The sequence below is a fragment of the Phaenicophaeus curvirostris genome, unplaced genomic scaffold (assembly GCF_032191515.1).
Source record: "Phaenicophaeus curvirostris isolate KB17595 unplaced genomic scaffold, BPBGC_Pcur_1.0 scaffold_68, whole genome shotgun sequence".
Classification (NCBI taxonomy): domain Eukaryota; kingdom Metazoa; phylum Chordata; class Aves; order Cuculiformes; family Cuculidae; genus Phaenicophaeus; species Phaenicophaeus curvirostris.
Window position 1 is genome coordinate 502,140 of NW_027206690.1, and position 13,786 is coordinate 515,925.

A 13,786-nucleotide genomic window follows, 5' to 3' on the forward strand; every position below is an offset into this window, starting at 1 on the left:
ATATCGTCCTGATCCCTCCTGAAACCATGGCCCCTCTGCATGATCTTCTAAAGGGAAAGCACCCATGGGAGCAAAAAACACTGACGACGGAAGCAATGAACTCTCTCGACTTCATCGAACAACAGGTATCGTCAAGCACGCTTGCCAGATGGAACCCGAATTTACCACTTGACCTGTATGTACATTTCACGGAAGGAGGGGGAGTAGGGGCACTAGCCCAGGGCCCCCCTGATAAAGCTCAACCTATACAATGGATAGTCCTAGGAAAACCGTCACGTGCATTCTCTCCAGGAATCGAGTGCCTCGGTAACCTCATCATGAAAGGCAGAAAACTCGCCCTAAGACACCTAGGAATTGAACCCGCCAGGATACACCTACCCTTCCGCAAACAGCTCCCAACGCAATCGGTAGCGATGTCAGAGTATCTGGCCATAGCCCTTGTCGGATTCGGCGGAGAAGTCCGGTATGCTACAAAGCCCCCCTGGACTCAGATGCTGGCAATTGTCGACATCGACCTCCCACGGAAAATCATGGACCGACCCCAGCAAGGACCAACGATCTTCACAGACGCATCCTCAGTGACCTCAACTGCAGCAGCAGTATGGCAGTCGGAAGGAGAACGGCACTGCATTAAAATGACCATCGTGCGCTTTCAGTCCAGCAGCTAGAAGTGACGCCGTCGTACTAGCGTGCGGACTGTTCCCAATGGAACACCTCAACGTAGTGACTGACTCGATGTTCGTGGCCAAGCTTTGCTTAGCCATGTCGGGGCCTGGCGTGTCAACATCCACAGCAGCTTTAGTGTCAGAAGAAGCACTTTTCTCCCGAAAAGGTACCATATCGGTCATCCACGTCAATAGCCATAACCCAATCAAAGGGTTCTTCCAAACCGGTAATGACAAAGCAGACGCCGCAGCGAAAGGGCTGTGGACGCTAAGAGATGCCCGTCAGCTGCATGAGTCTCTCCATATTGGAGCTAAAGCGCTAGCAAAGAGGTGTGGGATTTCAGTTACTGACGCGAAACACATAGTAGCCACGTGTCCCCACTGTCAGAAAGCACCATTGTGGTCCAGTGGAGTCAACCCCAGAGGCCTTAAGGCCTCCGAGGTGTGGCAGACGGATTTCATGCTCTGTCAGTTGCTGAAACCTCGAGCGTGGCTGGCAGTAACCGTAGACACATATAGCGGAGTCATTGTAGCTACACAACACCTTAGGACCGACTCCAAAGCGACCATCCAACATTGGCTGACGGCTGTGGCATGGCTTGGCGTCCCTAATCAGATCAAAATGGACAATGGTCCGAACTTTGTCTCCAAATCAGTCCAGGCATTTGCTTGGAAGTGGGGTATCACCTTAACACACGGCATCCCGTATAATAGCACAGGACAAGCCATAGTCGAACGAGCAAATCAAACGCTGAAATCTCAATTAGAGGTATTAGCAAAACCGGAAGGTTTTGTCAATGCCGTTCCCCCGGGAAACCAAGCACGCCTGCTAGCGACTGCTCTGCTAGCTCTAAATCAGTTCCCCCGGGGGGAAGAGGTGAATAGCCCAACCCAAAAACATTGGGCCACCCGAGCGTTAGAGGAAGGCCCGTTGGTCACAATTAGAAATGAGCTGGGAGAATGGGAACAAGGGTGGAGGCTAGTCCTGACAGGGCGAGGGTACGCTGCTATCAAGAAAGATGGTAAAATTAAGTGGTGTCCGCTTAAGTCTATTAAACCGGACTTACACGATAAAGCTAACGAAAACTGTGAGTTTCTGTCCACAGGATCAGATTATCAGACGCCCTCGTCACCCGTACCCGGTGGCAGGAGAGGACGACCAGTCGACAAGCATCCTGTCCGCGCCTGGGAGCTCCGCACCGTCGGAATCCAAACGGCGGCGACGTAGCCCCGATGGGGAGGGGCTGCCATCCCTTTGTGCAATTTTGATTTTAGGGCTGATGGTAATAATCATACTGGTGTTGGTCTTTAGACCCTGCGTATTGAGTGAGCTTGCGTCGTTTGTTAAGAGCTGGCCAGCGAAGGGTAATTTTATGTTTGTAGAACACCAGCAGCTGCTTTAAGAAGGTTTTGGGTTAGCACGACACCCAGGGACATTGAAGTCACCATGGGCCCGAGTGTGCCAAGGGTTTGTTACTATGGAACTGCTCTTTACACCTTTTAGACTTTATATTTTAAATTCAGACTTTTGATGTTATATTTGAGACTTGTTAAGATTTTATATTTGCTAAGATTTTTATATTTTATAATTTTTTGGCTATTTCGTTAAGCATAGGGAGGGGGGAAATGTGGGTAGCTAAGGCCCGGCGGTGGGAAGATCTCGCGATGTACGGAAAGGTAGGACCCCCTCCGGGTAGCCAATTGCGTATTAGTTCATGCTGTCAGCGGACGGCAGTGACGTCGCACGCCCAGGCTCTAGAAGGCTGTGTTACGTATCAATAAACGCCATTTGCCGTCCACCACATTGGTGTCTGTGAGCTCATGGACCGAGTGGCCTGGGGTTGGTCACCGTGCCGTTCCTGAACCAGGTCGCCACGGCTCCGGAGGCAACGCCCCCCGAAGGCAACAGATCCGTGGGCTGGAGGCACCTCCAGAGGGTTCTGAGCCTTGATCAATGGGCTGGAGGCACCCCCAGAGGGTTCTGAGCCTTGATCCATGGGCTGGAGGCACCTCCAGAGGGATATGAGTGTGGATCCAGGGGCTGGAGGCACCTCCAGAGGGTTCTGAGCCTCGATGCATGGGCTGGAGGATCCTCCAGAGGGTTCTGAGCCTCGATCCATAAGCTGGAGGCACCTCCAGAGGGTTCTGAGCCTTGATCCATGAGCTGGAGGCACCTCCAGAGGGTTCTGAGCCTCGATCCATGGGCTGGAGGCACCTCCAGAGGGTTCTGAGCCTCGATCCATGAGCTGGAGGCACCTCCAGAGGGTTGTGAGCCTTGATCCATGAGCTGGAGGCACCTCCAGAGGGATCTGAGCCTTGATCCATGAGCTGGAGGCACCTCCAGAGGGTTCTGAGCCTTGATCCATGGGGTGGAGGCACCTCCAGAGGGTTCTGAGCCTTGATCCATGAGCTGGAGACACGTCCAGAGGGTTCTGAGCCTTGATCCATGAGCTGGAGGCACCTCCAGAGGGTTCTGAGCCTTGATCCATGAGTTTGGAGGCACCTCCAGAGGGTTCTGAGCCTTGATCCATGGGCTGGAGGCACCTCCAGAGGGATCTGAGCCTTGATCCATGAGCTGGAGGCACCTCCAGAGGGTTCTGAGCCCTGATCCATGAGCTGGAGGCACCTCCAGAGGGTTCTGAGCCTTGATCCATGGGCTGGAGGCACCTCCAGAGGGTTCTGAGCCTTGATCCATGAGCTGGAGGCACCTCCAGAGGGTTCTGAGCCTTGATCCATGGGCTGGAGGCACCTCCAGAGGGATCTGAGCCTTGATCCATGAGCTGGAGGCACCTCCAGAGGGTTCTGAGCCCTGATCCATGAGCTGGAGGCACCTCCAGAGGGTTCTGAGCCCTGATCCATGAGCTGGAGGCACCTCCAGAGGGTTCTGAGCCTTGATCCATGGGCTGGAGGCACCTCCAGAGGGGGGTTTTTGATGGATCCAAGGGGTTGAGGCACCTCCAGAGGGGGTTTTTGATGGATCCATGGGGTTGAGGCACCTCCGGAGGCTTCCGAGCTCCAAGTTGAGGTTCTCCAAGGGGCTTTTTCCGCCCCGTTAACCCCTTCCTCCCCGGCTCCTCCAGCCACGGGGGTGAGGACTACGTCTTCTCCTTGCTGACGGGCTACTGCGACCCCCCGGCCGGCGTCTCCGTGCGGGAAGGGCTCCACTACAACCCCTACTTCCCCGGCCAGGCCATCGGCATGGCCCCCCCCATCTACAACGAGGTCCTCGAGTTCGATGACGGTAAAAAAAAGGGGGTCACGGGGACGTGGAAGGGGTTAATTGGGGGGTTTGGGGGGTTAATTGGGATGTTTGGGGGTGTTTAAGGGGTTAATTGGGGTGTTTAGGGGGTTAATTGGAGTTTTTGGGGGGTCACGGGGGCAGTTTGGGGGTGTTTAAGGGGTTAATTGGGGTGTTTGGGGGGTTAATTGGGGTGTTTGGGGGTTAACTGGGGTGTTTGGGGGTGTTTAAGGGGTTAATTGGGGGTTTGGGGGGTTAATTGGGGTGTTTGGGAGTGTTTAGGGGGTTAATTGGGGTGTTTAGGGGGTTAATTGGGGTGTTTGGGGGGCACTGGGGCAATTTGGGGGTGTTTAAGGGGTTAATTGGGGTGTTTGGGGGGTTAATTGGGATGTTCGGGGGTGTTTAAGGGGTTAATTGGGTGGTTTGGGGGGTCACGGGGGCGTTTAAGGGGTTAATTGGGGGGTCTCAGGGGTTAATTGGGGGGCATTTAATGAATTTAGGGTGGGGTTTATGGGTTTTAGGGGGCATTTTGGGTTTTTTAGGGGGGCATTTGGGGTATTTAGGTGGGTTTTTAGGGGCATTTGGGGTTTTTAGGGGGCTTTGGGGTTATTTAGGGGGGTTTTAGGGGGCATTTGGTGTATTTAGGTGGGTTTTTAGTGTATTTAGGGGTCATTTCTTGTATTTAGGTGGGTTTTTAGGGTCCTTTGTTGTATTTCAGTGGGTTTTTAGGGGGTTTAGGGGTTATTTCTTATATTTAGGAGGGTTTTTAGGGGGCATTTTTTCTATTTAGGAGGATTTTTAGGGGGCTTTTGTTATATTGAGGTGGGTTTTTAGGGTTTTTAGGGGCCATTTGTCCTATTTCAGTGGGGTTTTAGGGGTTTTCACGGGCGATTTTCCCCATTTCGAGCTTCTTTTGGGGCTCTTTGTCACCCTGACCCCCCTTTTTCCCCGCAGGGACCCCTGCCACCATGTCTCAGATCGCCAAGGACATCTGCACCTTCCTGCGCTGGGCGGCCGAGCCCGAGCACGATCACCGCAAGCGAATGGGATTAAAGGTTTTTCGGGGGGCTCCGACCCATCCCCTTCCCCCCCCCCATCTGGGGCACCTCCTGAACCCCCTTTTTTTCCTTCCTAACCCCCCCAGATGCTGCTTCTCGGGGCTCTCCTGGCCCCCCTCTCCTATTACCTGAAGCGGCACAAGTGGTCGGTGATGAAGAGCCGGAAGATGATTTATTGGCCCCCCAAGTAGAAATTAAATAATAAAAAAAAAAGGGGGGTGGGAAATGTGGGGGATCCCCCCCCCCAATCAGGTCCCATAGAGGGAGCCCCGAGCTCCATCGCGGGGCGGAAAAAAAGGATTCGTTCCAGGGAGGAGGTTGAGGAGCTGGAGGGATCCGTGGGGTCTGAGCCGGGGGGTGGGATCTATTCCATGGGATTGGAGCCATGGGGTCTGAGCCATGGGGTGGGATCCGTGGGGTGGGATCCATTCCATGGGGTCTGAGCCGTGGGGTGGGATCTGGGGCGTGGATCCATGGGGTGGGATTGGAGCTGTGGGGTGGGATCCATGGGGTGGGATCTATGGGGTGAGATCCATTCCCTGGGGTCTGAGCCGCGGGGTGGGATCCGTGGGGTGGGATCCGTGGGGTGGGATCCATTCCATGGGATTGGAGCCATGGGGTCTGAGCCATGGGGTGGGATCTATTCCCTGGGGTCTGAGCTGTGGGGTGGGATCCGCGGGGTGGGATCCCTGGATTGGGGTCCGTGCGGTGGGATACGTAGGGTTGGATCCATGGGGTGGGATCCCTGGATTGGGATCCGTGGGGCGGGATCCCTGGATCGGGGTGCGTGGGGTGGGATCCCTGGATCGGGGTGCGTGGGGTGGGATCCCCGGATCGGGGTCCGTGGGGCGGGATCCCTGGATCGGGATCCGTGGGGTGGGATCCGTGGGGCGGGATCCCTGGATCGGGGTGCGTGGGGCGGGATCCCTGGATCAGGGTGCGTGGGGTGGGATCCCTGGATCGGGGTGCGTGGGGCGGGATCCCTGGATCGGGGTGCGTGGGGTGGGATCCGTGGGGCGGGATCCCTGGATCGGGATCCGTGGGGCGGGATCCCTGGATCGGGGTGCGTGGGGCGCTCTCTGTGCTGCACACGGTGGGTTTATTGGTCGCCTCCGGAGCCACCGACCCCGTCACGGGGCCACCAGCAGCTCCTCCAGTGTCACCAGCAGCTCCTCCGGGGCCACCAGCAGCTCCTCCAGTGTCACCAGTAGCTCCTCCAGGGCCACCAGCTGCTCCTCCGGGGCCTCCAGCAGCTTCTCCGGGGCCACCAGCTGCTCCTCCAGTGTCACCAGCAGCTCCTCCGGGGCCACCAGCAGCTCCTCCAGTGTCACCAGTAGCTCCTCTGGGGTAACCAGCAGCTTCTCCGGGGCCACCAGCAGCTCCTCCAGTATCACCAGTAGCTTCTCCAGGGCCACCATCAGCATCTTTGGTGCCACCATCAGCGTCTCTGGGGCCACCAGCAGCTTCTCCGGGGCCACCAGCAGCTTCTCCAGGGCCACCAGCAGCTTCTCTGGGGCCACCAGCAGCTTCTCCGGGGCCACCATCTGCTCCTCTGGAGCCACCAGCAGCTTCTCTGGGGCCACCAGCAGCTTCTCCGGGGCCACCAGCTGCTCCTCCAGTTTCACCAGTAGCTCCTCTGGGGCCACCAGCAGCTCCTCCAGTGTCACCAGCAGCTCCTCTGGGGCCACCAACAGCGTCTCCGGGGCCACCAACACCGTCTCCGGGGCCACCAGCAGCTCCTCTGGGGCCACCAACAGCGTCTCCGGGGACACCAGCAGCTCCTCTGGGGCCACCAACAGCGTCTCCGGGGACACCAGCAGCTCCTCTGGGGCCACCAACAGCGTCTCCGGGGACACCAGCAGCTCCTCTGGGGCCACCAACAGCGTCTCCGGGGACACCAGCAGCTCCTCTGTCGCCACCAACAGCGTCTCCGGGGCCACCAGCAGCTTCTCTGGGGCCACCAACAGCGTCTCCGGGGACACCAGCAGCTCCTCTGGGGCCACCAACAGCGTCTCCGGGGACACCAGCAGCTCCTCTGGGGCCACCAACAGCTTCTGGGTGCCCATGGTGGCATCTCCAGCTCTCCGGGTGGTGTCTCCGGGCTCTCCGGTGGCCGTGGTGGCATCTCCAGCTCTCCGGGTGGTGTCTCCGGGCTCTCCGGTGGCCGTGGTGGCATCTCCAGCTCTCCCAGTGGTGTCTCCGGGCTCTCCGGTGGCCGTGGTGGCATCTCCAGCTCTCCGGGTGGTGTCTCCGGGCTCTCTGGTGGCCGTGGTGGCCTCTCCGGGGCCCCAGTCCCTCCCAGTCCCTCCCAGTGCCCCCCAGTGCCCCGTGTCTCTCACCGCGGGTCCCCACCGGGGCCCTTTGGTGACCCAGCAGATCTCGGTTTGGCAGAGGCGGCAGCGCAGCCAGTCGCACCCGTCCCGCTTCTGCACCACCACGGCACAGCCGGGGCAGCGCATGGCGTCCCCGCGCTGCACCAGGGTCTGCGGGCACCCGAACCCGGCCCGGTGACACCAGAACCCATCATGGTGGCACCAAAACCCAGCCCGGTGGCACCAAATCCCAGCCTGGTGGCACCCAATCCCTCCTCTCGACACCAAAATCCATCCTGGTGACACCAAAACCCTCTTCTAGACACCAAAACCCATCCCAGCAACACCCAAACCCGGCCAGGTGACACCGAAACCCAGCCTGGTGACACCAAAACCCTCTTCTAGACACCAAAACCCATCCCGGTGACATCAAACCCCTCCTCTCGACACCAAAACCCATCATGGTGACACCAAAACCCTCTTCTAGACACCCAAACCCTCCCAGTGACACCCAAACCCAGCCCGGTGACACCAAAACCCATCCTGGTGTTACTAAAACCCAGCCCGGTGACTCCAAAATCCATCCCGGTGTCACCAAAACCCAGCCCGGTGACATCAAACCCCTCTTCTAGACACCAAAACCCATCCCGGTGACATCAAAACCCATCCCAGTGGCACAAAAACCCATCCCAGTGACACCAGATCCCTCCCGTAAACAACAAAACCCATCATGGTGACACCAAAACCCATCCTGGTGTCACCAAAATCCATCCCAGTGACACCAAATCCCATCCCGGTGACACCAGATCCCTCCTCTCGACAACAAAACCCATCCCGGTGACACCAAAAACCCATCCATGTGACACCTAAACCCGTCCCGGCGACACCAAAACCCAGCCCACTGGCACCAAATCCGTCATCTCGACACCAAACCCCATCCTGGTGTCACCTAAACCCATCCTGGTGACACCAAAACCCATCCCAGTGTCACCAAGACCCATCCCAGTGTCACCAAGACCCATCCCAGTGTCACCAAAACCCTTTTCTAGACACCAAAACCCAGCCCGGTGGCACTGAAACCCAGCCAGGTGGCACCAAAATCCCTCATGGTGAGACCAAAACCCTCTTCTAGACACCAAAACTCAGCCCGCAGTCACCAAAACCCATCCTGGTGTCACCAAAACCCATCCCAGTGTCACCAAAACCCATCCCAGTGTCACCAAAACCCTCTTCTAGACACCAAAACCCATCCCGGTGGCAGCAAAACCCTCTTCTAGACACCAAAACCCATCCCCGTGTCACCAAAACCCTTCCACTGACATCAAACCCCATCCTGGTGTCACCACAACCCTCTTCTAGACACCAAACCCCATCCTGGTGTCACCAAACCCCATCCTGGTGTCACCAAACCCCATCCCAGTGGATGTCTCCATGTCTCAGATCGCCAAGGACATCTGCACCTTCCTGCGCTGGGCGGCCGAGCCCGAGCACGATCACCGCAAGCGAATGGGATTAAAGGTTTTTCGGGGGGCTCCGACCCATCCCCTTCCCCCCCCCCACCTGGGGCCCCTCCTGACCCCCCTTTTTTTCCTTCCTACCCCCCCAGATGCTGCTTCTCGGGGCTCTCCTGGCCCCCCTCTCCTATTACCTGAAGCGGCACAAGTGGTCGGTGATGAAGAGCCGGAAGATGATTTATCGGCCCCCCAAGTAGAAATTAAATAATAAAAAAAAAGGGGGGTTGGAAAATGTGGGGGATCCCCCCCCCAACCAGGTCCCATAGAGGGAGCCCCGAGCTCCATCGCGGGGTGGAAATAAAGGATTCGTTCCAGGGAGGAGGTTGAGGAGCTGGAGGGATCCGTGGGGTCTGAGCTGGGGGGTGGGATCCATGGGGTGAGATCCGTGGGGCGCGTTCTGTGCTGCACACGGTGGGTTTATTGGTCGCCTCCGGAGCCACCGACCCCGTCACGGGGCCACCAGCAGCTCCTCCAGTGTCACCAGTAGCTCCACCGGGGCCACCAGCAGCTCCTCCAGTGTCACCAGTAGCTTCTCCAGGGCCACCAGCTGCTCCTCCGAGGCCACCAGCAGCTTCTCCGGGGACACCAGCTGCTCCTCCAGTGTCACCAGCAGCTCCTCCGGGGTCACCAGCAGCTCCTCCAGTGTCGCCAGTAGCTCCTCTGGGGTCACCAGCAGCTTCTCCGGGGCCACCAGCAGCTCCTCCAGTATCACCAGTAGCTTCTCCAGGGCCACCATCAGCGTCTCTGGGGCCACCATCAGCATCTTTGGGGCCACCAGCAGCTCCTCTGGGGCCACCAGCAGCTTCTCAGGGGCCACCAGCAGCGTCTCCGGGGTCACCAGCAGCTTCTCCGGGGCCAACAGCAGCTCCTCCGGTGACACCAGCAGCTCCTCTGGGGCCACCAACCGCGTCTCTGGGGACACCAGCAGCTCCTCTGGGGCCACCAACAGCGTCTCCGGGGACACCAGCAGCTCCTCTGGGGCCACCAACAGCGTCTCCGGGGACACCAGCAGCTCCTCTGGGGCCAACAACAGCGTCTCCGGGGACACCAGCAGCTCCTCTGGGGCCACCAACTGCGTCTCCGGGGACACCAGCAGCGTCTCCAGGGACACCAGCAGCTCCTCTGGGGCCACCAACAGCGTCTCCGGGGACACCAGCAGCTCCTCTGGGGCCACCAACAGCGTCTCCGGGGACACCAGCAGCTCCTCTGGGGCCACCAACAGCGTCTCCGGGGACACCAGCAGCTCCTCTGGGGCCACCAGCAGCTCCTCTGGGGCCACCAACAGGTTCTCGGTGCTACCAGCAGCTTCTCCACCTCCTATGGGGCCACCAACAGGTTCTCTGGGGCCACCAGCAGCTTCTCTGGGGCCACCAACAGCTCCTCTGGGGCCACCAGCAGCTTCTCCAGCTCCTCTAGGGCCACCAATAGGTTCTCTGGGGCCACCAACAGCTGCTCTACAGACACCAACAGCTTCTGGGTGCCCATGGTGGCATCTCCAGCTCTCCGGGTGGTGTCTCCGGGCTCTCCGGTGGCCGTGGTGGCCTCTCCGGGGGGTCAGTGGCAGTTGTGGCACTGGGGGTGGCAGCGCTGGCCCGACACGTTGCAGCGGCAGCCGCCGCTCGTGTCACCCGGGCCCTGGGGGGGGACACGGGGGTCAAGATCAGGGTCAAGGTTGAGGTTCTGGTTGGGCTGGGGTCAAGGTTGAGGTTGGGGTCAAGGTTGAGGTTGGGGCCAAGGTTGAGGTTGAGGTCAAGGTTGGGGTCAACGTCGGGGTGGGGCCCATGGGGTGTCCCAGTGCCCCCAGTCCCTCCCAGTCTCTCCCAGTCCCTCCCAGTGCCCCCAGTCCCTCCCAGCCCCCTCCCAGTCCCTCCCAGTGCCCCCAGTCCCTCCCAGTGCCCCCATTATCCCCTCCCAGTCCCTCCCAGTCCCTCCCAGTGCCCCCCAGTGCCCCGTGTCTCTCACCACGGGTCCCCATCGGGGCCCTTTGGTGACCCAGCAGATCTCGGTTTGGCAGAGGCGGCAGCGCAGCCAGTCGCACCCGTCCCGCTTCTGCACCACCACGGCACAGCCGGGGCAGCGCATGGCGTCCCCGCGCTGCACCAGGGTCTGCGGGCACCCGAACCCGGCCCGGTGACACCAGAACCCATCATGGTGGCACCAAAACCCAGCCCGGTGGCACCGAAACTCAGCCCGGTGACACCCAATCCCTCCTCTCGACACCAAAATCCATCCTGGTGACACCACAACCCTCTTCTAGACAACAAAACCCATCCCAGCAACACCCAAACCCGGCCCGGTGACACCGAAACCCAGCCTGGTGTCGCCAAAACCCATCCCGGTGACACCAAAACCCATCATGGTGACACCAAAACCCTCTTCTATGGGTGTGGGAGCCGGACCCCGAGTAACGATGAATCTCAATATGAGTATGGTCGTTCTCATTTATTCGTAAACACAACACTCCTTATATACCTTTCCAGCAGAGCATGCGCCAAGAAACAACTTACAATTGGTTCATTCAAACTGTCCACGCCTTAAAAGTTACAGGATTGGTTCACAAGGTTTGAGCGCGCGAAAGGTACCGGGCCGGGCCGGTCCGACCGGTTCAGGGACTTTCCGGCGCTGAGTCCCAGGCTTTTGTTATGCACCTCTCCCGGTCAGCATACCGAGGAAGGCTTAAAGGGGAACGCCAGGTTTAATCCTGAATGTTGAGCCCTGGGTTGTTCACTGCTATTAGATCATATATTCACCCTTCCACAAATCCCCCTTTTTGTTTTTGAACAAGCCAGGCTTCAACATTACGTGCAACATTATTTTTCTTACATATAACATTACACAGCTAAAAGTGCTGTCCCTTAAATAACCATTATCAACAACATTAATCCAACTATAACAAGTACACAAAACATCAGGGTAACAAACTTCTCATCTCATCGCTTATTCACTCGCGTTGTCTTCTTGCGCTGGCAACTGGTCGTGTGCCATAGATGACTCTCGATAGGGTCGAATGCTTCTAGCTGGTACCCATTTTGGACCACCCTCTGTGGAAACACACATATACCCTCAACCATTGAATATAACAGTAACAGGTCCTTTCCATACCCCAGTTATCGGATCCCTATATAGCACTTGAAAGCGAGGAATAGTTGTTTTTTCACTTAACTTTATGCTCTGATGGTGTATCACCACTGATGGCTCTTCTCTGTTACCCATTAAACACAAATAATTCAACGTAAACAATGCTTTACTTAACCTCATTTGCGCATCCATGTTTTCCCCTTTTTGCTTTCGCAAATAATCTTTCAAAACTAGATGCGTTCGCTCTACTAAAGCTTGTCCAGTAGGGGAATGCGGAATCCCTGTAAGGTGTCGAACTCCCCATTTAGACAAGAAGATCCTCGTTTTTTGGCTACCATAAGCAGGTCCATTATCTGTTTTTATAGTCTCAGGCACCCCCATAACCGCAAAACAAGATAACAAATGTTTACAAACATGTTGTGCCTTTTCCCCAGGTAATGCAGTCGCCCAGACAAATTTTGAGAAGGTATCAATTGTTACATGAACATATTTCAACCTTCCAAATTCTGCAATATGTGTAACATCTGTTTGCCAAAGTTCTAAAGATTTTAAACCCTTAGGGTTAACTCCTACCCCTATTCCCGGGCCGTGATTCCCACATTTTGGGCAAGCCTGTACAATACTGCGGGCTTCATTTTCTGTTAAATCATACTGTCGTTTTAAACCTTTGGCATTCTGGTGAAAGTGTTCATGGCTCTGCCTTGCTTGACAAAACTTATCCATGGGCGGCATATGTTGAGCTGGACTAACCAAGCTATCAGCTATTTGATTTCCTTCTCCCAGCCCCACGTCAAGTTGGTGACTACGAACATGAATAATACAACAAGGCTCAATACGTTGTTGAAGTGTTGATTGCAACTGCATAAATAATGTCCCTAGTCTGGGATTGTTTGTTTCTCTTATAAGAGCATCTTCTAACCTGGGCACTACTCCTGCTACATATAGCGAATCTGTGACAACATTGAGAGGAACATTCAACCAATTTAACAAGGCCCAAGCTACGGCAGTTAACTCCAAAGTCTGAAGAGAATCTTGAGGTTGTCCCTCTATAACGTGTTTATGCCATGCGTTGCCATCATGCCATACACAGACAGCACGATGCAATCGTTTTCCGGCATCAGTATAAACAGTAAGACCGTCTGTCAGTGGCTGTGTGCTGACCTTTGTTTTTTCCAACCACTGATTTCGGCACAATATTTGAAACCTTTTCCCTTGTGGATGCTGTGAATGTATCTTCCCTACAAATCCTAATAGGGCTTCCTGAATTGGCGTTACATTTCGTAACCACCACTCCAGGTCTACAGCATTAACTGGGATGCTAATATCTGCAGGCTCTTGTCCAGTGAGCTCAATGATTCGAGATCTACCCTTTCGTACCAATTCTGCTACAGCATCAGGTCGAGTTTGGATACTTGTTTTTGGCTGCACTCTTAGAAATACCCATTCCAAGATGATAAATTCATCAAACCCATCTTTGTCAGTGGCATCACTATCCAGTAAGGTAGAGACTGTCTCCCCCTTTTTGTTTTGCCACTGACAAATGACGGCATACGGTGATTCTAAACCATTACACACTATAAATGAAATAGGTATATCTACGATTCGCCGAGATGACCAAGAAGTTTGCTATTTGCAAACAATTTTTTGCAGCAGGCTATGGTGTTCTGCAGTAAGTTCGATCTCGTGAGCTGGATCCGCATTGCGTAATAACGCAGTCAGCGGGGCAATTTCAGTGTTTGAAATCCCCACACAGTTACGTACCCACTGAATGTCACCTAGCAATGTCTGTACATCTTTCACTGTTTTTAAACAAGTTTTGAGCTCTATCTTTTGAGGCCGAATTTGAGCATCGGTGATATGCCAACCCAAATATTTCCAGGGGCTTGATCTTTGTACCTTGTCAGGTGCAATAACAAGCCCT

At 56.1% G+C, this 13,786-nt stretch overlaps 1 protein-coding gene across 1 annotated transcript; it reads left to right on the forward strand.

Annotated features, from left to right (window-relative positions):
* The first annotated feature begins 2,291 nt into the window (after positions 1 to 2,291).
* On the forward strand, positions 2,292 to 9,058 carry LOC138734158 (cytochrome c1, heme protein, mitochondrial-like). The gene is made up of 4 exons (XM_069881736.1): positions 2,292 to 2,332; positions 3,701 to 3,906; positions 4,858 to 4,958; positions 8,880 to 9,058. Exons 1-4 carry the CDS (start codon positions 2,292 to 2,294, stop codon positions 8,982 to 8,984), a joined length of 453 nt encoding a protein of 150 aa, XP_069737837.1. The 3' UTR covers positions 8,985 to 9,058.
* Positions 9,059 to 13,786: the final 4,728 nt, after the last annotated feature.